The sequence below is a fragment of the Plectrocnemia conspersa genome, unplaced genomic scaffold (genome assembly GCF_051122295.1).
Source record: "Plectrocnemia conspersa isolate PC_06_02 unplaced genomic scaffold, ASM5112229v1 ptg000001l, whole genome shotgun sequence".
Classification (NCBI taxonomy): domain Eukaryota; kingdom Metazoa; phylum Arthropoda; class Insecta; order Trichoptera; family Polycentropodidae; genus Plectrocnemia; species Plectrocnemia conspersa.
The window spans coordinates 11,020,001-11,044,046 of record NW_028277165.1 but is presented as its reverse complement, the minus strand read 5'-3'; the positions used below and the strand labels follow the sequence as shown (position 1 = coordinate 11,044,046).

The window sequence follows — 24,046 nt, the reverse complement described above, 5'->3', positions numbered from 1 at the left end:
TTTTTGCATCGCATTCGCAAAAACCATAATTGCTTGGCCGGCGATGGATTGGAATGTTTGGCATTTTGTTCATATCGATATGGCGGAATGCAATAAGCGCGCAGAGAAATTATCAAAAGAATTTTCAATTACAGAGTTGTTGGATTGCATATAGACACAAATATATATGTACGTAAAGATATCGACGCTTTGCCTATCGATAACCAACCCCTTTTTACTCATCACGATGAGTGTCTACGACCCTTGCTTAGTCGACAGTTGTAAACATTACAGCTGTGCAGACATCAAATGATTACGCACCAACTGTCACTTTTTTGCTGCCAATTTACATATAAAATGCCATCATAGATTGTATCGGCGCTTCACTGAAACTATACATTTATAAATAGTGTTGTAGTAATGTCAATAAAAAGGTAATAATATTCGTGATAGGCAAATGTTATATTTCTTCCAAAATAATGAATATGTATTTAGCTTAATAAAGAGTTAGTCACATATATATTATTACATACTAATTTCAGCTGTAGTTACTTCCAAACCGGACTTGTTTTTTCAAATTGTAAATTTTTATATAGAATTAGAGTTGTATAATTCAAAATATATCAGAAACATTGCATTGTGATCCCAACAACCTTAGCAACAACTAAAAATTGGACTTGTTCAAAATTCCTTTGATAAAGAAGAAAGAGGAAATTCTCGTCAAAGTTTAGACATTTTTCTAGAATAAAACCCGTGTATAATCAAATAAACAAACCTCTGATTCAATAATCAGAGCACAAATAACAAAAGATTTCTGTAAGATTATGTATCACTCCCAGGAACGAGCGGCGGTTGACGTTTGCCGATTTATAACGATACCCCTAAGTTGGGGTAACTTTTTAACCATTAAAATGTAGGATCTATAACTTGTCTTTTTCATAAATCTGTATACACGCACACAACCGTACTAAGGGAAGCCATAGTTTAGTCTATCTCAATAAATACGTTATACAATATATTGAACATCTTGAGCTTCAATTCTTGTAATAGCAGTAATTTTTAATCAAGATGGCGGATCAGACCGACTAACGAACTTAGCCGAGATATTTACAAGTTTAATTTTCATATGGATAAACATTTTAAATGTGGTTTTGGAGTCTCCCAAATCGAAGAAACTGCATCAATTTTTTTTCGTAATTGCAACATAATCCTCTGCAATATGTTGTAGTATTTACGTCGAAATCTACCTAATAAAGTAATATTACCAACATGTCTTTCCCCTCACTTGATAGCGTCATTGTTTTAACGATAGCGTGTGTTTATGACCTGAATAAATAATTGGAAATATGTTTTGCTCGTCCCATAGGAAGAGTCGGATTCCCAGTTGGTTACAGAGTAATGAGGGGGGTAGTTCTGCCACCGTGCATTACCTCCCCGTCACTATTAGCTGGCTTCTATAATCCCTCGAGTGCCCACATGGCAGTGCGTATAGACCACCTGGCTAGCTACGAAAATATGGCTTCGAATGCCATCGCAATCTATCGATTCGTCAGCTAATTATTTTTCATATCTTCACGAAATCGCAAGGGCGATACTCATTCATTGAAGCTTTAATTTGTAAAATTCCCAGAAGTAGGATTATTTTTATTGTATTATAGAAAGAGCGGCGAGTCCCATCGAATTCACTCACGAACCACTAACAAAACGACAATAAAGAAACACCTTGAAGCGTTCTTGTTTGTGTTCGGGGAATAGAAAATGCTCAGGTGTTCGTCTTGTGAACGCACAGATTCCGCCAGAGCGGCAAACTAACGGCCATTGTTGTTTTATTGCTACGCTGCTCTCGGACGCATTGTTCGTACAGGTAACTTACCTTGCGAAGACTAAATAAATTCTTGCACAATACGCGACTGAGATTGTTGGTAAGATGTGGTAAGACGCTTCATTAGCATGCTTTTTTAGAAAATAGTTTATCCCAAAGTAATTCATGTTGAATTGTAATAATACTACATACACGAAAACATGCAATTATCATATTATCTAGATTTCATTCATATGGGGTATTCCCCCACTACCTCCTTGATGAATGAAAATATTTATAGTACACGAGCGGTAATTAGTAAGGTAAATAAAATACCCACTTTATTTTTTTTTAAATAAAATCTAAGAATTTCAATAAAATTATCTATCTGGATTATTTTATTTTATTTTTTAATTCCAAAAAATAATTTTACAGTCAATCTAGCGATAAAAATTTACACTAAAAATATTAATATCGTAAATTTTATTTTACGCATCTAGTGGTGGCTAGCAAAACATTTTTCTTAATATTAGTAAATCTACTTTTCAATAGACTTCTTCGCGGCATATTCGCGATGGGATCGTCTAGTGTGGTTCTTAACCCTGAATGTACTAAAACATATCCACGAATAACAAGAGCTTAATAATAACCAATTTATTATTTTAAGAAATGCTGATTTTATGACCCTGCAAAAAATGTATGGGGGGCGGGAATTTTAAGAATCGCCCTTGGCGGCACATACCCTAGCTACGCCACTGTATGTTTTAAAATATGATAGCTATCCTTATCGATATTACTACGGACTTTTGATGTAAGAATATTTGTCAAAGTATATTCAAACCGAATTTTGGTCAATATGAGAACGCAAAAACAATTATCACTTCTCAGAAGTCAAAAATTCACGTCAAAGGCAATAAAACCGTGTCAGTGGGAACTTATTGTATATTATAAAAGGCATAACTTGTATAAAGGTTTTAGATTGTATAAAGGTTTTTGTATAAAGGTTTTAGTATTTTCTCCTTAAATTTTACTTATTAAATATTGCATTTTGTTGCCTCTATTTTTATTTAAACTATTGTAATTTCGCTTGTAAACATGATAATGGCTAAAAGCCAGAAACATGTAATTTATAACTTGTATAAAACTAAATTATTTTTGAAATAAACATTTAAAAAAAAAAAAAAAAAAAAAAAAAAGGCATAACCAAATAGCATAACCACGATAATTACAAGAATGAACGTGAAATGATATAATAATAACACAATAGACTGGCACTGAACGAACCACCACAAAAACCCTCATAATGTCAAGAGGAAAAATATGATTCTTTGGACATAAAGGAATACATAAACAATGCGTCGAAGCATATCGTAATTACCCTCAAAATATAGAGAATCTATATTTCTTATGTGCATTATGGTCGCGCAAACAATACGCCATCAGGCAACAGAAAAAAGCACCATTATTAATCAACCTTTGCACAATATGTCTTTCGAAATGTCCATCTAACAAATATCACTTTAAAGGCGTGGACATATTCGTTGGTCGAATAAACGAGCGCAACAATTGGTTGAATGATCTCTGTATGGTTGCGATTCGCTGGAAACCTTCCCAACCTACGATGCAAAAAGGCCGGTCTCTAAGGGACGATCAGGCAGATATCAAAAAACTTCAGCAAAGCAACACTACGGGACACTACGAGAGACATCGACAGACTGCAGAGCGGTTCACGAGACACCTAGACGATCGATCACGACTACGTTCTGCTACCAAAGACCTCAGAGAACCATCTATCACCGTTCATTGATATATTATGTTTAATAAATCAGCAGCTTTCGTAGAGTTTTCATAATTAAAATTATCAATACGCTTTCGATTTTTAAATCAATAATACCACATTATTATTTAACCTGGAGATTTTTCTTGTAAATCTAGATAAAATTATATTAAAAATATTTATTAATGTCATATTTCAACCAATTAAATTTTTTTCACTTTGTGTCCCGTTAATATTAAAATTAAATAACTTTCCTAAAAAAATTTACCTTTTCTTAAACCGTGTGAGCAATCGATTTGTTACCAATTTTCGAGTGAGCAAATTGCCTTGTGACCAATGTGTGAGCGATAGTCCAGGTGAGTAATATTTTTGTGACCAGAGCCGGATTAAGACCTTTAGAGGGTCTAAGCACTTAAAAGATATTGGTGCCCCTGAAGTATATTTGAACCAGTATTGTTCATTTAATATGCTATTGTACATATGTACATTTTTGAAATACTTTTATAAAAAAAATTTTCAAAATCTTGCTGGGGATGAGATCCCTAAAAAAGACTTCTTCAATTGATAACAAGCAACGGGAAGGGTGTCAGAATCAGAACTGGCACAATAGTAATGCAATTATGGTTAATGTTTAGTATTTTGATGAACGGATGGTGACTGGTGGTTTTTAATTGTTTTGTAGTGGTGGTTTTTTAGGTTCACCTAAGAATATAGCAATTACTGTAAGTTATCATATGGTTCGACAGCTTGCTTTAAAATTTGAATGCTTTTCTGCAATTTTTACATTCAGTCACGAACATCGCTGAGCTACCAGATGTCTGGAAAGGTAGATTTTACATTTAAATGCTCTTCCACATTTTTCACATTTAAATTCACAAACATCGCTATGAGTTCGCATATGTTGAGAAAGGTGCATTTTACTTTTAAATACTTTTTCACATTTGACATGAACATCGTTATGTGTTTGCATATGGGGCGAAAGGAGCCTTTTACATTTAAATGTTTTTCCACATTTTTCACATTCAAAGACTTTAACATCAATATGAGTTTGCATATGTTGTGAAAGGCTCTGTTGAAATTTGAATGCTTTTCCACATTTTCTACATTCAAATTCACAAACATCGCTATGATTTCACATATGTTGTAAGAGTTGTCTTTTACTTTTAAATGATTTTCCACATTTTTCAATTCGATATGAACATCACTATGAGTATACATATGTTGAGAAAGGTTTCTTTTACCTTTAAATGGTTTTCCACATTTTTCACATTCATAGATAGTAATATCAACATGAGTTAGTACATGGTACGAAAGGCACTGTTTATATTTAAATGTTTTTCCACATTTTTCACATTCAAAGACATCAACATTTCTATGAGTTTTCATATGGTGTGAAAGAGAATGTTTGAATTTAAATGCTTCTCCACATTTCTTACATTTAAAGTCGCGGACATCGCTATGCATTTTTATATGCCGAGAAAGATAGAATTGATGTTTGAATACTTTTCCACATTTTATACATGTAAAATCATGAACGTTGCTGTGAGTTATCATATGCTCTGACAATTTGTTTTTATGTTTGAATGCTTTTCCACATTTTTCACATTGAATATCACGAATGACACTATGAGTTAGCAAATGTCGTGTGAGACGTTTTTTAGAATGTAATGTTTTTCCACATACGTCACACTCATATTTATTAGGATCATCGTGTTGAAATCTGGCACATTTTTCATTTTACGGTTCCTAAAATTTAAATTGTAAATTAATTAAATAAGTTATTGAAACATATGAACAACAAAATCGATTTGACTATTACTTCCGCGGTATTGCTAATTTGGTAAGAACTGTTCACATTGATAGTATTCGCCATAAGTACATCCTTAACATCGTGCATTTCTGAAATCAAATAATTGTTGTAATATAATGAAATGTTACTAAATACTGTTTAATGTCTAACCTGTTTCGATCATATCGTCTATGAACGTAACTTCGTCGTTATCGTCTTCGCGTTTTACATTTAAGAACTTGAAAAGAAAACTTTATTTAATATCACATGCTTTAACTAGTGTCAGATATTAAGATGTATTACCTGGACTTGACGTTGTATTCTGTCAATGGAAGCAAACATTCCTTCGTCATTTTCTATATCAGTTTCTGCAAAAATCAAGTATAAGGCATCTGGTGACATCATCAACTAAACATTTCAGTTGTTTCTTTGAGATGAGAAAAAATAAGTCACTTTAGTATCACCCCGCACCCGATTAAATTAGCGATTATATATATACATACTATTTAGTTAGCCAGTTATATAAATTGCCAATAAGATTTACCTTACATAAATTTACCTTACTCGCTCCCACCTAACCAGTTTCAATTTTATATAATCTGAACTAATCTAATTGGAGGCAGAGTGATACTAAAGTTTAGTAGAAAAATCTTAAAATACCGATTTTGATCAGCACCATTGTAACTCGGTTTGTAGTTGTCAGTCAGTTGAATGACTAAAAACTAAGGTTTGGTCCGAATAGTCCGAATTTCTGAGCATGACTGAAAAATAAGGAATTTAAAAACAATAGTTATTATAAACAAATCTAAGGACTTTGTTTAATTAATGAACTGTTACGTGATCAATATTTTTATTTATGCATTTAAAATTCTTCATATTACTGACACGATAGATCAGTGGTATATTCAGGTCGGTGAATAACACTTGATAGATTTGGGTTAGAATCCCATACAAATCCTAGTATTTTTCAATTCTTATCATGTCTGTGAGATCAGAATTAGTGATTATAATAAATTATTCCGATCAGATTATATATTCGTATATTTTTAATCTCACTGGTAATTACCACGATGAATTATTAAAATAAAACAAATCTAGGCCGTGTACAGTGACGTCTATTAATTGTAAGCTGTAATAATAGTTTATATTTCATAAATTAGATGTCACTAATATACAGACTTTGATTTTACTCAAGTGTCTAATTAATTATTTACTGGGAGTCATTATAAATATTAAATTAATAAAAATAAATAAACATATAAACAAATCTACGATTTGTGATGCAATTTAAATCACAAACCCATAAAATATGTGTTAATGTTAAAACAAAAACTTCAAAAAATGCTTTAGATATTTATTTTTGAAGAATATACTTTACAATTAATGTATGAGTTTTGGTATTAATGTTTTTTTATTACAAATTTATACATAAGAAACTGCGGAGAATCATGCCACTTTTTGCCACTAAACGCGCACTTGCGTTGCAATCTCATACGATGTTTCGACCTGTAGAATTAAATAGCATTTAGCGTAAGAAATCAAATTGTTAATCGAATAGCGAATAGAGTTTTCGAGTAAATATCGATTTAAAATATATGATTTCCTTTTTTATTTATTATTAACGAAATCCCAATATTGATAAGTCACATTTATATAATTTTAAAATGTACATCTGCAGATAAAGGTGGTAAAATAGGCTTTTGCTCAATCTTTGTCTCAAACTGTCAGGTACTAACCGCGAGATGCATCTAAGCTTGGAAAAGGAAAGTTAAAAATATACGTCTTAAACCTAGTCGATAGATAAATTACAGACATTCCGACTGCTAGTATGTCTTTTAAAACACACATAAATCAACGACAGTTGCTAACAAACTCGATAAAAGCACACCAGTGTTCGCTATGTATTCTTCATCAAAACAAATCGTAATATTTATACTAAGTATTCATTTTCACTAAAAATTTAAAGAAAATCACGAGTTCTGGAAACATTTTGAGATGAATTTTTGCAATTTTATTGAATTTTAGAGTTAAGTGTATTATGAATAAATCGATTAATTCACGCAATGTGTCTCTTAATTCTTTTTCTTATCTCTTAATACTATATATATATATATATATATATATATATATATATATATATATATATATATATATATATATATATATATATATATATATATATATATATATATATATATATATATATATATATATATATATATATATATATATATATATATATATATATATATATATATATATATTGTCATCAGCACTGTTTGCATAAAAATATATATAATTGGTATAATTTTAATTTTTATATTTTTTCACTTTTCAACTTATACAATATGTGCGATCTATCTAGGTATTGTTACGATTGATTACTTATTTAAATATTGGCGTACGTTTATTTTTCGATTTTTGATGTCACTGAACATTCTACCATATACATTTTTTAGCGGATATATACATTTATGGTATGGGGCTCATTGGCTTTACAGACACTTTTTCATCAGATTTTTGCGGAAATTATGTTTATTTATTCTGAATCGTCCGCGCAGCAAAATATTTTACTACTTCCCCCACTTATTCATCATTTAAAAAAAAATGTTTTAAACACTTTATTTAAATAAATTTAAATGTTTCTTTAGTAAATTTATTGCACCTTTTAATAAAAAATATAAGTAATAAATAATTTATTTTAATTAAAAAATCTTATTTTTATTATCATATAATTATTTTTTCGATATGGTATCATCACAGAGGTGGTTAACCCACTAACGGAAACGCTCGGCCGGCGTTCTTGTCTCGGCGTCTGTCGGCCCGTAATGGCGTGTGGTATCGAGGGTCGAATCCTTCGGCCGCGCTGCCATCGGCGTTGTCACAACGCCACAGGTAAACCCTCGCTCATCCTCAAATTTTTATTCTTCCTCTGATCTGCTTCTTTTACGCGCCCGCGTATCTCCGGACGAAATTTCCAATGTTCTTCCGGTCGAGTTGGGCGCCATAGCGATGCGGACCCAACATCATTAGGGGCGCGCGCGTCACCTGCCCGCGCCCCTTGGTACGAGTCCCGACATTTTCACGTTTATACTACCGCGTGCCGGCCGGCTAACTGGTGTTGAGGTTATGTTCGTTTTACGACGTACATTACCGCCATTTTATATTTTTATTTAGGGGCTGCCATTTTGTGGCGTAAAACGTTGGTATCTTGTCGGTTAACGCCTTACTACTTACTACTTTTTAAAATTGAGTTCATTACTAAAAACGGCAATGTGGTTTTGTTGGCCGCCATTTTGTGTATTCTATTATACAACAGGCGTTTTAAATTTTGAGGTTATTTTCAGTTGGCACATTTTCCACGTTGTCTGCGGTTAATGTGATAGTTAAAAATAGCATAGTATAAAACATTATTTAACCCTTTGGTTAAGGCAAAATTACTTTTTCCAATAGTAGCATTGGGTTATGTGATAAGGGGTGATCTACGATTTTTTGGTTTTTATCACTGTCCTTTTCACGCAATTTATCATAGCGATAAACTCATGTCGATTCAGAATTAAATTGATTTATTTTTATGTTTCAGATTAAGAAATCTGATCGTAGTTATTGTTCCCGCTCAATATGTATTTGTATAACTTGACGCTGCAACGTGCGACAGCCATCACCCATGCTGTCCACGGTAACTTCTCCGGCACGAAGATCCAAGAGATTCTCCTCGCCAGAGGGAAGATCTTGGAGCTGGTCAGGCCGGATCCCAACACTGGCAAAGTCCATACGTTGATGACGACTGAGCTCTTCGGCGTAGTCAGATCGCTCATGGCTTTCAGGCTGACCGGTGGAACCAAAGGTTTGTATTATTATTATCATCGGTAATGTTAGTTAGGTACGCATATTTATTGACAAATTAACTTTAACGAATAAAAATGCATTTTATGTGTGTAAGTTATTTATTAATGCTTAACGTAAATATGTAAGACAAAGGTGCTGTTTAATACCAAGTGACCAGACGTCCTCAAAATCAAATTTTCAAAAATTAATTTGAATTTAGTGTAGATGACTAAGTTTTAAATAATGCTTTTAATAGTAATGAATTTCTGAAGGTAATCGTAAATATCGTGTATTTTTTGTTGTTGTAAAATAGACTTTTTTAAACGTTCTGGGTATTTTATATAGAATATATTCAAACAGATCAGAATTTGAGAACCACAATCGTCGCGAAGGAAGGATTATTGCGAAACTTAGCTTTCTTTCAAGGGATTATTTTAAAAATATCACACTTAATTTTAAAAATAAATGTTCAATGTACACATTGAAGAGTCGTCATAATTTAAACTTTCCCTTTTATGTATATGTATAAATAATCAAAACCTGTTTTTCTTTATAGTTACTTCTAACATAATGACAAATTCATTGAAAATAGCTTTGAGTTTTTTTTTTTTTAAATATATTATAGCTATCCTTGCCGTTATTATATAAGGGTGTTGGTCAAAGTATAATCATACTCAATTTTGGTCAATAGGAGGGCGCAAAAACAATTATCACTTCTCAGAAGTAAAAAATCCATGTCAAAAGCAATACTCATGTTGATGCTCTCTCAATGGGAACGCTCAGTTAACTGAGCTTTTAGCATAATATTTACAATGCTAAATGAGTAAAGAAACAACCTAAACATAATCATTCTATAATGTGCATAAGTACAAATTATGTGCGAAATTCCTAATACTAAAATTACAGCATCCGTCAAATTGACATCTTATTTTTGAAAATAAGATGTATACTATTTTTAATGACGCCCGTGTTGAAGAAATGACTTACGCACATAAAATGCATAATTACTTATCTCAATCGCGAAAGGTTGCACTCTGCCCTGTGTCTGCGTTCATCCAACGTAAACGCATTATAGAGTGCAAATATTAAAGTCAACTCGTCGCTTCCGTGCGTTCTGATTAGATGTGCGCATGGATTGAACTTGTATGATACAAACCGTCGTTATAGACAAATATATTTATTTTGTTATAGGAAATAAAAGTAATTAATATATACGATTTACAGACTATATTGTCGTCGGATCTGACGCTGGAAGGATCGTCATTCTAGAATACATTCCTAATAAGAATTTATTAGAAAAGGTGCACCAAGAAACGTTCGGCAAATCTGGATGTCGTAGAATCGTACCCGGACAGTATTTAGCCATCGATCCTAAAGGACGCGCTGTTATGATCGGTAAATATTTCACCTTATAACTTTTAGTGTTATATAATTAAATGATGTTTTTATATCCGTGTTTCAACTGAAAAACATTGATCGATAACTTTATGATATTCTGATTTAATTATTTAATTCATATATATTTTTTTTTAAATAAAGAAAATTATATTTATATCAAATATTAATTCAACAGGTGCGATCGAGAAGCAGAAATTAGTATACATCTTGAACAGAGATGCCGAAGCTCGTCTCACAATCTCATCTCCGCTGGAAGCTCATAAATCGAATACTTTAGTGTATCATATGGTGGGAGTCGATGTAGGCTTTGAAAATCCGATGTTTGCGTGTCTAGAGATCGATTATGAAGAAGCCGATGCTGATCCCTCCGGTGAGTTATATTCTGTTTAATGTATATGTATGTTCCAATGTGAGTTTTGATAATTTTTTTTGAATAATCCAGGCGAAGCAGCTCAGAAAACTCAGCAGACTCTCACGTTTTATGAACTGGATCTTGGATTAAATCACGTCGTTCGTAAATACTCCGAACCTTTAGAAGAACATGCTAATTTTCTAGTAACGGTGCCAGGAGGTAATGATGGACCTTCCGGCGTGCTTATTTGCTCTGAAAATTATTTAACTTATAAAAATTTGGGAGATCAGCACGATATCCGCTGCCCTATTCCGAGGAGAAGGAACGATCTCGATGATCCCGAGCGAGGAATGATATTCGTGTGCTCTGCTACGCATAAGACAAAATCCATGTTTTTCTTCTTAGCTCAAACTGAACAAGTATGTATTATATTACCTTGTTTTTATGATAATGAGACTTGTTCTAATTTTACTGTATTGATTTATAGGGTGATATCTTCAAAGTCACGATTGAGACTGACGAAGAAGTTGTTACTGAAATCAAATTGAAGTATTTCGATACTGTGCCAGTAGCTAGTGCCATGTGTGTTCTAAAGACTGGATTCTTATACGTTGCATCCGAATTTGGCAACCAGTAAGTATATACATTTTATTTTTAGTAAAAATTCAACTCAACCCGATTTTTTTATTAGCATGTACATTGCCATATTTCGTTCACTAAAAATGAGCGATTGCTTGACATGCAATATAAAAATTTTCCCAGAACCAATGTAAATCTCTTTTCGATGAGCTTTCACACACTGATTAAGGAAAGACATTATTTAACTTGTCTAATATTTCATGAACACAATTTAAATTGTACGTTTTTAACTTTGCAGCTATCTGTATCAAATTGCTCATCTCGGAGACGAAGACGATGAACCTGAATTCAGTTCGGCTATGCCGCTCGAGGAAGGAGACACGTTCTTCTTCGCACCCAGACCCCTCAGAAATCTCGTCTTAGTCGACGAAATGGATTCGCTCTCGCCGATTCTTGGTAAGATATGGTTTTCACGTTTTTAAAACTAAAATAAATATTTTGATGATGATACTTTGGTCCGTGTTGCTGACTGACAGTGATAATAACTTTAAACCCTTTCTGATGTTGATTTTTATGATATACAATTTTTCTATGATTTAAGAATATGAGTTGAGCATATGTTTTTTTTTGTTATAGCTTGCCAAGTAGCCGATCTCGCCGGTGAAGATACTCCTCAAGTATATCTAAGTTGCGGTCGCGGCTCCCGTTCTACTCTCAGAGTGTTGCGTCACGGTTTGGAAGTGGCTGAGATGGCTGTGTCGGAGCTGCCCGGTAATCCCAACGCCGTCTGGACAGTCAGGAGGAACAAGGATGGTAGGTCATCCAGTATATCGGTCAAAACTAAAAAACTAGTCTCGCAAGATCTTAACGTATTCGCGGAATAAAAACGATTGACGTCATTGTTGTAAAACCCAAGTATTAACGAAACCCTGGTCGTTGAATAAATATATCAAACACCAGTGGTTTTTATTTTCAGGCTCGGGGCCCGCCATAGGAGTTGCCGGCTGAACCGTAAACAGGTAGGGCAACTGATGACTTCTTATATCGCCTTACGGATCGGATGCGTTAAGTTTCAATTAGAAAAAATCGTACAATAACATAACGTATAGTAGTTAACGCGCATGATTGAGTTTGCAACATTTATTTTCACTTGGCACATCATGTTTTTGTGTTGCAGAGGATTTCGACGCATACATCATTGTGTCGTTCGTGAATGCAACTCTCGTTTTGTCTATCGGTGAGACGGTAGAAGAAGTCACAGACAGTGGCTTCTTGGGCACTACTCCGACTCTCAGCTGTCACGCTCTAGGCAACGATGCGCTGGTGCAAGTCTATCCCGATGGAATCAGACACATCAGAGCCGATAAAAGAGTTAACGAGTGGAAGGCACCCGGAAAGAAAACTATCGTGAAATGCGCAGTCAATCAGCGGCAAGTCGTGATAGCTCTCACCGGCGGAGAATTGGTCTACTTCGAAATGGATCAAGTGAGTTGAAGCTTTTATAAACTGTTGAGGCGATTCAAAGCCACTATGCAGTGGCTCCTATTGTCTTGCATAGCAAAGCCATATTATTGGTTTAAGTCTATACTTCTTTAATTATTTTACCTGGATTAGTTTCATCTTATTTTTTACTGTTAGATAATTAACATTTAACACTAAAGAAATGTATTTGTTTTACAGACCGGTCAATTGAACGAATATACTGAAAGGAAAAAATTATCATCGGAAGTTTGCTGCATGGCGCTCGGTTCAGTAAATCCGGGAGAGCAACGGGCTTGGTTTTTGGCCGTCGGTCTCAATGATAATACAGTGCGAATCATCTCTTTAGATCCATCGGTGAGTTTAATTTTATATAATGTAGTAATAATCTCCACGACATGATGAGAAAAGGACACCACTGAGTAAATGTGATTACAACCACAAAATAGCGTTATTCAAATCTATCTGAGGCTTCAAATATCATTTCAATCATCTTTTTTATTATATTTTGATTTTAACGATTCTCGTTGTTTGTTTACAGGATTGTCTATTGCCGCGATCGTTGCAAGCTTTACCAGCTGGAGCCGAATCCTTGTGTATCGTAGAACAACCTTTAGAAGCCGGATCGAAACCGGCACTTCATCTCAACATCGGTTTAACGAACGGCGTATTGTTAAGAACGACTTTAGATCCTATTTCTGGTGAATTGGCCGATACACGTACAAGGTAATATACTATTTTTTTAAATACAATATTCATTGAGCTTAATTATTAATTTATCGATATACTTATAGGTATCTCGGTTCTCGTCCGGTGAAATTATTCAGAATCCATATTCAAGGCAACGAAGCAGTGCTCGCCATGTCTTCGAGAACTTGGCTCAGTTATTATCATCAAAATAGATTCCATTTGACGCCGCTATCATACGAATGTTTAGAATATGCTTCCGGATTCAGTTCAGGTTTGTTTTTTTAAATCGATAAAATATAATTAGGTCGAGCCTAGAGTCACTGAGTTGTCTTTATATGGCGGCGTTAGTGCTAGAGGTCCTCGTAAATTAAACGTTCTTCTTCAATTCTGATTTAAAATATCTATTTTGATTCAGATTAATTGAATGGGTGAAGAAAACATTTACTCCGTCATTACATATGATAATTTATCAATATTAAATTTGTATTTAAATTATCTTTAATCTTTACAGAACAATGCGCTGAAGGCATCGTAGCTATATCTACGAACACATTAAGAATTTTGGCATTAGAAAAGCTTGGTGCTGTGTTCAATCAGATATCGATTCCATTGGAGTACACTCCGAGACGTTTCGTCATTCAACCGGAAACCAATAATATAATCGTAGCTGAAACTGAGCACAATGCTTACACGGAAGAAACTAAAAAGCAACGAAGGTATTTATTATTCGTGATTTAATGTTTATTGATTTAGTTAAATGATGATCATTACACATAATTCCGAATGTTTTTGAAGATACTCCTGCAGTTCTGATTTTGTATATATCAAATTGTTAATTGTTTACTTTTTATTAGTTTTACTTTATTGAATCTTTTTTTTATAGAGCACAGATGGCTCAAGAGATGAGAGAAGCCGCTGGAAGCGCTCCTGAAGATCAACAATTAGCCGCTGAAATGGCAGATGCTTTCATACAAGACGTTCTACCTGAGAATATATTCTCATCACCGAAAGCCGGTGCGGGGATGTGGGCGTCTCAGTTACGCATCTTGGATGTCGGAGCCGGAGCAACGTTGCAAAAAATTCCAATGCAACAGAACGAAGGCATTCAAGCTCTGTGTTTGGCGAGATGGACGCCGAGAGGAGAACCTGCCACTACTTATCTGGTCGCCGGAGGCTCTGTAGATCTTGTATTATCGCCTAGGACGTGCTGTCAAGGCTTCCTAGATGTTTATAAGGTAAGGATAAATAATATATTTATTAATAAAAAACAATAAATTTTGATTCTAATTATATTTTATTTTACAGTTCAACAACGGTTTACTTGAATTGGTGCATAGAACGCAAGTCGAAGGACCTGTAGGAGCTTTGGCTTGGCTCGGTGGAAGGTTATTAGCCGGCGTTGGAAAAGTATTAAGATTATACGATCTAGGACGTAGGCGTCTTCTGCGTAAATGCGAAAATAGACACATTCCGAATCTCATTGTGGACGTCCAAACGATTGGGCAAAGAATATACGTTTCTGACGTGCAAGAGAGCGTATATTGCATCCGCTATAAGAAGAGAGAGAATCAGTTGATAATATTCGCTGACGATACGCATCCGAGGTGGATCACCAATACGTGCATTCTCGACTATGACACCGTCGCTTCTGCTGATAAATTTGGCAACGTTGCAGTGATGCGATTGCCGTCTTCAGTCACTGACGACGTTGACGAAGATCCGACCGGAAACAAAGCTCTTTGGGATAGAGGTAAACATTAGTTTGTTTATTAATTTATATAATAATAATGTAATGATGATCCAATTTTTACACATGCTAGACTTATGAACAGCAATGATTCTATTTTTTATCTGATGATTACATCAATTGATCTTTATTAATCGCTTCATATTAGGTTTGTGTTTAATTTGATTTATTTTTATTCAGGTCTCTTGAATGGTGCATCACAAAAGACTGAAGTGGTTGCTGTGTTTCACGTTGGAGAAACAGTGACGTGGCTTCAGCGTGCTACACTTATACCTGGTGGTTCTGAAGCACTACTCTACGCTACATTGAGCGGAGCTTTAGGAGTATTATTGCCTTTCACTTCGCGAGAAGATCACGATTTTTTCCAACATTTGGAAATGCACATGCGGAGTGAAAACCCGCCTCTGTGTGGCAGAGATCATTTATCTTTCCGGAGCTATTACTATCCAGTGAAGGTATTAAATTGTATTTTTTTTACTTATTGTATAAATTTACATCCACGGGGTAGTCAACGAATGTTTCTTCATTCAAGAAATATTGGTGTTAAACTCGTGGTATAATAAATGTCAGATGTGACGGTTTATCGGCGTAGATCGTTCTGATCTATGTCGGTGTTTATCTTCCTCTGATGTTGATTTTCCTCGAGAGTTGAAATCGGTTGATCTTGATTCGGTTTCGTAGTTTGGGAAATTACAGTTTTATAATGAAGATAGTCGTTTGTTTTGATTATTATTTTTGTTTCAATGTGTCTTTATTTATTTCAGAATGTTATCGATGGCGATTTGTGCGAACAGTTCAATTCTTTGGATACAGGGAAGCAAAAGTCCATATCTTCCGATCTCGAGAGGACTCCGGCTGAAGTTTCGAAAAAGTTGGAAGATATTAGAACTAGATATGCATTTTAAGTTTTATTTATTAAATTGTGCATATGTGTATATAATAGTAGAGATGTAAAGTTTCTGTATAAGAACAAACTTAATTGTATACTTTTAAATCGAAGATTTTCGATATGAGTAGTAGTATTATTTGTGTTTAAAGTACAATTGATGCGTTTTGTGATATTGAAAGTTAAATATATTTGTGCTGTCTTTGATAATAATTAAAAATACCTTGAATGATAACTTTTTTTCATTTAACTATGAAGACCTGTATGCTACTTATCTTGATTGATCCATTAAAATTTCACCAATGTGGTAAATTGGTAGTAAAACCAAAAATGATACTCAACGTTACCATACATAAGTGATAAATAAAACTCTTCATTCAACGTTTTATGAAGATAAAAGTGAGATGTAATTGTTGCTGAAGCCATACACGCCGACTAGAATCGGTGTACAAAAACAAATATACGCAGAATTCATGTGATCAGTAAGAAACAGGGCTAAATCAGAACGACTATAGAGTATTAGAATTTAGAACAGCTAGAGTGAATAGGACGCCGGTATCACCCCTCTGGTTAAAAAAAATATTTTTTTGGTGATTTTATGTTTGCTGGGGCATAACCTGGAAGAGGCTAACATATGTTACCAGAGTTTACTTCTGAGAAGTGATAATTGTTTTTGCGTCCTATTGACCAAAATTCGGTTTGAATATACTTCAACCAATACTCTCATATTATAAGTCTGTAGTAATATCGGCAAGGATAGCTATCTTCTTTTTAAAACATAGTGTAATATCGAAGTGCAGACAAACTATGGAGCAATATGCGAAATTCGTCTGTATCTGTACTTCCGCCTATTTTCTCCTGAGAGTTGAGTTGGCATGGTTTGTATTTTGGACTTGACCTAATGAAAGTTCTAAAAGTATAATTAGTTTTAGAACTTTCATTAGGTCAGGTTGGGTTTGGTTTGGGTTTTTACAGCAAATGTACGTTTCGCAAATGTCTAATTGAGTTTCATATATATTTTAGAGCAGCATATAATTTCACTAGCGCCCGATAGTTAAATTAAAAGATGAAAATATATTTGCATTTCACTGGTGAAAATGTAACTTGAACGAAAAATACACATTTATACATGGCATGTAAATAAATAATTAGAAGTATGTAAATGTATATATTTTTATGTATGGAAAGTCGAAATCATATAATTTTTCTAGCACCTGCCAGATAAATTATATTTTTACTGGTAAAAAATATATCTACAGGTTAAAATGTAGATATTCCGATATGATTTCACTGAAATAACATATTTTCAAATAAATAAGAAATGCATCAAATACAAATACAATCTAGAACAATCAAGAAATAAAAAAAAATGGGGATAGATACGAGACTGATTTTAAAAAATGGGGATAGATACGAGACTGATTTTTTTTGGATTTTCTTTAAGGGACAACCCGAGCATTTCTGGTTTATATTACTTTATAGGTTTAGTATTCTAGAGTGGTGTGACATGTTGAGCTTTTTTAATCTTAATTTATTGTACAAATGTAAAATTATACTGATATATATTATAAATGCAGGCGAGCGGCGGTGTTGAATGGGGAAGAGTCATAGAGCCTCGCAATTGTGAGAATGGCGAGTCTTATCTGAGTCGAACTAGTGTAAAGTCCTTACTGGTCTTTGAAACATGGACGAAGGGGAGAGAAGGCTAATTTAAGATCAACGGCCATATTGTTTAACTTCGCCTCTAGTTCATTCCCAGTAAAAGTGTTTCTTCTAGATGACCAATTGTTGATGAACATCCAATAATGTGTTTAATTATTGTGTCTCAAAGCTTATGAAAAAGGGTTGAAGGAATTTATATCGTGATAATCTATGGTTTTCAAAAGTCTGCGTGGCTAATGACTACTCTAAGTAAACTTGGATGTTCTTACATAATGATTTATCGTGTCGTTGTTGGAAAACACAACACTATCAATAAATAGAGGAAGTTCAACGTCTCTTCCTTGACCAAAGCGTCTAGCCAAGTCTTTGTTTTTGTTTAATACATATATTATTAGACTTTTTCAGCTGGAATTTGCTACACTCGGAAATGTGAAATTCGGGGATGCTACTTATTCGGCGGTGATATCCAGGGCTCGACAGTTTTTTTGTTAAACTACGGTCCAACGGTTGTAAGGCGATTCCGCTCAAATTTTTAGTAGATTCAAGAGATACAAATCTGTTTTATGAACATCTTAATTACGACGAAAAGAATATGAGTGGTCTCGATAGTTTAAATTATCCGCAGTGATTGTGTTAAAAAGATCGATATTCATAATGGTATCAACATAAAAATCTACATATTCAAAGCATAAAAGTAAGCTAATCAAATAAATTTCACACGAAGGACAAAACCTTCAATCCAGATATGCTTTCGTACATCTTTTATCATGTTCGAGGGTACATCTCAAATTGCAGTATTCACATCGAAAGAAACGGTGCATGCACATCCATTAAGTAAAAGTTTAAAGTTATGGCAAAGTGCTACATTACAGTAATTTTATCGCGGCGTTAAAGTGCGATACTTATCGTACGTGCATTTCATAAAACCGAGAAAACATAATAAATTGATGCATTACGGCGAAACTTCATTACAATAAAATGAACTTTCGTCATAAAGTCACATCCATATCGGACAGTTTGATCGCAAAACGTATTTCTAAACAGCCAATGGTTGCATTCTTAACCAAGTAGTTTCAGGTTGGCGTGCAAGCAAAATGTGCATTTTCCACGCGCGTAAGGCATAAGGTGAACGAACGGCGCTAAGTGGTTCCTGAAAAAATATTGATTTTTTCCCAAAGGCAGGACTATGTCTAGGAAACATTACCATGGTGACCCGACACAATCGATTCGTTATGACGAACGTTTATTTTAGAACACCGTTTTATTCGGGGAGACGAGCATTTTGTTGCAGTGAAAACTTTCCAAGCACCATGGATACCGAGAGTTGTTAGGAAAATTTAACTAAGCACGCTAGGAAAGTTAGGGTCTTGACTGAGCTATAGAAAACTAGGTCGGATGAACTAAATTGCAGGCGTAAACAAAAGTTAAATGGCCGCTTGTCTGGCATAACGACAAAAATTGTACCAATAAATCACATGCATATTATATATTCATGTATAATATAAATATATGACAGATATTCGGCGTGGAGAGTCAAAAAGTATTTTGCGATTGACTTATTATATATTTAGAGAATTTCTGATAGCCTAATATTTTGTTAAGCTTTTCATAAAGAACAGTACTGGACACAACAACGTTAATCAGTGACACGGATGACTATGTTATAAATATAAACAAGTTAACGGTGAATGAAACAGATCACTGAACCTCGCACTCAGCGCGGTTATGAAATGACCATTTTAGATAATTTTAAACACGCGAGTTTATCAGTGACAACAGTTGGTATTTTACTCATTTCTTCATCAGCAGACTCCTTTTCAACAATTTCATATTTCGCACATTAAATCGTATAGTCGGAAACAGCCAAATAAAATCATTTGATAAAACAATGACACCCTTTCTTTGTCTATCCCACTCCTCCCTATATTAATTCATATTATATTGAATATTAGATTATTCGATTGAAAACATACGGCGACGGCACGATTTTATTGCTTTTGACTTCTGAGAAGGGATAATTGTTTTTTGCGCTCTCCTATTGGTCAAAATTCGGTTTAGATATGCTTAAGTCGATTCTTATTTATCGTAAGTCGTAATATTATTTTAAAGTCTTAATACCTATGAACGATAGATAATCGAGTGTTTCCACTGCGACGGCGACGGCACGATTTTGTTGATTTTAACGTGGATTCTAAACGGGGACTCCCCCTTGAATTTAGCTAAAAAATTCATGTCATTTAATGAAATACTATGAATAATAATGAAATCGAAATATTAAAAAACGACCACTGACTACCAAACTTTTGCCATCCCCCTGGAAAAATGTTGAAACGTCGTCCCTGGATTTGACACTTTGAACACGCGTGATTATTGACAACTGTCTGATTTACAGTGCTGCCAACATAGGAAACTTGAATTGGATTACTCTGTATAATGGCCAAATAACTTTTCCAAAAATATTATTTAACTAGTACAATTAGTCTAACACTGGCAATAAAAAAAATCCCAATGGAGAAGTTGTAACATATAAACAAACGAATAATAATATTATAATATTTGAATTGAGTGGAGTAGGTGTGACTTATTAAATACATACTATTCCCATATAGTAAATTTTTATATTATGTAAAACTCCTGGTGAAAGAAAAACAAAGGAGATGTTTAAAAATGAAATTCAAAATCATATCTTCATATGGAATATAACATGAATATATTTCATGTTTCATACATCAAAGTAATAAAAAAAATCATTGCGATTAAAAATACGTTGAGAACTATTGGTGTTGTGTGAATTGTCATTGGTGTTGTCATTGCATTTTCGTGTGGTTTTTTCAGGTAGTGGTCCCAACATCTGGATCGGGTACAGGGTCCCTAAATAAATTATATATAAATAATAGGTAAGAAGCTTCATTTTTGTGATTATATTAATTGGACTGCAGTGGATTCAATCAGAAAAAAGTTTTGGTCCGGTAAAGGTTATACTTCTTTTTTGACCTTAATCGTCAAACTTACAACTTGGTCTTAACAACTAACTTAGTGGGTAATCATTTAATACTACATAACTAATATAAAAACTATCTTGCGCTTAGGGTTTAATAAATGTTTTCTTGTGCCATGTCTGTATTAAAACGACTTTTTCTTCTCTAGTAAATATGCTTATTTGTTTAACATATTTAATAAATAACAATTGATTTTAAAACAGGAATATTATCAAATTTGTTTATCTTTATGAGTTAATCTATTAAACTTAGAACAATAACACTTTCAATTCTTCTCTTTGTATAGAACCAGAAATATACTTCAACACAATTAGATAGTAATCTATATAAACGCTCTTAATTATGACTGTCACGGCCTCAAAATTTTCATGTTTATTGTTCCTCGTGTGCGACTTTCTTCGTGATAAAAAAATATTTTTTTTGTAAATAAATATAAAACATAAAGTTGACCTCAAATTCTCCAAAGAAGCTATTGTCGTAAGCACGCAAAGGGCCTTTATTACATACACTAACGTGTTGCGTAATTTTACAGACGTTCACTGCATATTAAAAAAAGGTTTTTAAACTTTGAACTTACAGGGTGATAATAAAATCGATACACTTAATACAATATTTTGATGCGTCCTAAATATTACATACAATCTATATTTATTATGCACGTTCTTTCGTGACTGGCACAAAAATTAATATTTATGCTATTCCATATATTTAAATATGGATATTATATGGACCATAAAACGAGACTGAAAATGTGTTTTGGTTAAACAAATGAAATATTATAGTTATGAATATCGTAACCGTAAACACGCTGTAGCAACCCTTTTCGTTTAGGTGTAAGGTCGACAAACGCCGTACAACCTCGAAAGCCTTCGGACGTTCCGTGAAAAACTACGACACGTGTGCAGTGAACTGAAACCAGTGACTCTCAAGTTATAACATTTCAACCAAACAAACGTAAATGTATATCAAATTTGTACTTTGTAATATTATGTTATGAATGAGTGTGTGTGTTTGACAAAAATTGAATGGCAACTAATTATTGATATAGGAATTTAACACGAGTATCGTTTTATGATAAATCTAGTGGTGTGGTTTTAAACGCCACCATTGATGTTATATTAACAATTAAATTAATACAGTGAAACGTTACACATTAAAGATACAAATAAATATTTAGAATTGCAGTCATATGTCTCATTTTACAGTTCCTTCTAATTATGCTAAAATGTTCATTCTTCATAAATAACAAATCATGTTGTTATGGAAAAATAGTATATAATAATATATTGATTACTTTAAGTGTAAATTGACTAGCTCCACTTTTGGGTGAAAATAATTTAATAATGCTCCTACCATTCTGACACGTGCAATAAAAATCTCATATCTCCATTATTATGGAGATATGAGATTTTTATTGCATTTGCTATTGCAAGTTTTAGCACTATGGTCTCTTATCTGCTTATGTTTGTCAATTTATAAAAACTGAATTTAAAACCCTGTGAAATTCGATTTATAACAATAGAATTATTAATTTTAAAATAGTAATTATAGTATAAATAATATATTTACAATAAGGAGTTATACAACATTCGCTATATTGACTTTGGACTACTTCCTTATCAAATCATTGGAGCTTCACTTCGAAATATGTTTTTTTACAGTAATTGAACATGTCTGAATATATTTGGAAACGTTTTACAGAAGAGGAATGAAAAAAATACAAGGTTAGAATTCATTTTGCAGAGAAAATATTTTTTATTGTAAAATATCGTCATTTCTCTTCGGTATAACTAAAATAATTCCATTAAGTGTTGTTGGTTTTTTAAAATTTATTTTTTTAGCAGGGCCATATTGACAATAACGCATTTAAAAACTTTTTTTTGTAAATTTAAAACAAGTTGATCAGTGACATTGGATGACATTTCACTTCTTTTTTTATCAGCAGTTTTTTCTTTCAAAAAATCTTATACGGCACAGTCATTTTATTTGACATAGTCATTTTAAAACACAACAACCGCAACATTGTTGAAAACTAATCTTTCAGTACCGTTTTAAATGCATTGTTTTTTAAGTTAATCAGTGGCAATGTATGGCCTAAACTATTTATTCAACAATAATGTTATGTATTATACTTAAAATTTACACGACTTTACCCGTTGAAAACGTTATTCATAAGAGCTATTAAACTTTTTTATTTATTGCTGACTTTAGAGAAGTTTATCCGGATGATACTCTACTTAAAAACGGTCGTTATTTAGCCTAGACAATAGGGCACCCAAATCGGTTACCCCTTCTGTGCGATGAAACATGTTGTTGCAAATTTTATAATTAAGATTAAGTGGTGTTCTTGCTCAAGAATAAATAAGGGAATGACATATTGTTCATAAATGATTTTTCGCACATTGATTTTCAATATCAAATTTAAATTTTCTACAATCCTTAATGTAATCTATTTTAATGAATACTTTAAGGTCATTATGTATAACTTTATTGATATCATTAATAAGCTTGAAAGAATAATAAGCGCCGAGATTAAAACCTTGAGGAAAGGTATAATTCAAATATTAAAAGAGTGTAGAGTTTGGGAATGCGTGGACTGCTTTTAAACAAAACTCTGAAACCAAAATTTAAAAACCGAAGAGTTCGATTTGTTTTAACTGCCTCGTCTATCGATCGGGACCGACTGCTGAAACTCACTGAATGTCAGATTTCGCTACCTTCACGTCCTACTATAAAGCAGCGTTCGTAAACACAAGGTATGCGAATCTAGCATCAACAGAGAAGTAAAACAGCTGAGCAACCACAACACGTAGGTTTGACAAAATAAAGATAGGGACAGGATATTCCTGGTAAAGGCATTTGATTAGGCAGAATCAAGGGAGAGCTGGAGAAAAATTAAAATATATCATGAGGATCAACAGTTTTGTTTATAACATTCTATTTTTTTGCGCTTCATATTGCTTTTACATAATCGTTTGGCGTGAAGCTGGGTGTGAACCATTTCTTAAAATGAAGCGAAACATGACAGTGTATATATCTCTTAAACACCTAAAAGAGGAGCGTGTTTAAATTATCTGAAA

General features: G+C 33.4%; 1 protein-coding gene and 1 long non-coding RNA gene across 4 annotated transcripts; one reads left to right on the top strand and one right to left on the bottom strand.

Moving 5' to 3' along the window:
* Window positions 1-2,176: 2,176 nt before the first annotated feature.
* On the bottom strand, window positions 2,177-6,084 carry LOC148238848 (uncharacterized). Its single transcript, XR_015810754.1, has 6 exons — window positions 6,007-6,084; window positions 5,650-5,714; window positions 5,518-5,584; window positions 5,377-5,456; window positions 2,985-5,303; window positions 2,177-2,740 (listed from the first exon to the last, which is right to left on the bottom strand). It is a non-coding gene; the product is annotated as an uncharacterized LOC148238848 (long non-coding RNA).
* Window positions 6,085-8,145: 2,061 nt separating this feature from the next.
* Sf3b3 (splicing factor 3b subunit 3) lies at window positions 8,146-16,540 on the top strand. Of its 3 annotated transcripts, XM_088192389.1 has the most exons (17): window positions 8,146-8,241; window positions 8,930-9,193; window positions 10,399-10,569; window positions 10,748-10,942; window positions 11,015-11,343; window positions 11,412-11,557; window positions 11,802-11,959; window positions 12,140-12,316; window positions 12,681-12,988; window positions 13,184-13,339; window positions 13,524-13,708; window positions 13,777-13,943; window positions 14,184-14,388; window positions 14,556-14,907; window positions 14,978-15,422; window positions 15,600-15,874; window positions 16,184-16,540. In XM_088192389.1, exons 2-17 carry the CDS (start codon window positions 8,968-8,970, stop codon window positions 16,322-16,324), a joined length of 3,636 nt encoding a protein of 1,211 aa, XP_088048515.1. In that variant the 5' UTR covers window positions 8,146-8,241; window positions 8,930-8,967; the 3' UTR covers window positions 16,325-16,540. The 3 variants fall into 3 exon arrangements, with proteins under 3 accessions (XP_088048515.1, XP_088048526.1, XP_088048536.1); XM_088192400.1 differs by lacking the exons at window positions 8,146-8,241; window positions 8,930-9,193; window positions 10,399-10,569; window positions 10,748-10,942 and having other exon boundaries at window positions 11,015-11,143; window positions 11,215-11,343; XM_088192410.1 differs by lacking the exons at window positions 8,146-8,241; window positions 8,930-9,193; window positions 10,399-10,569; ... (3 more) ...; window positions 11,802-11,959; window positions 12,140-12,316 and adding an exon at window positions 12,480-12,522.
* Window positions 16,541-24,046: the final 7,506 nt, after the last annotated feature.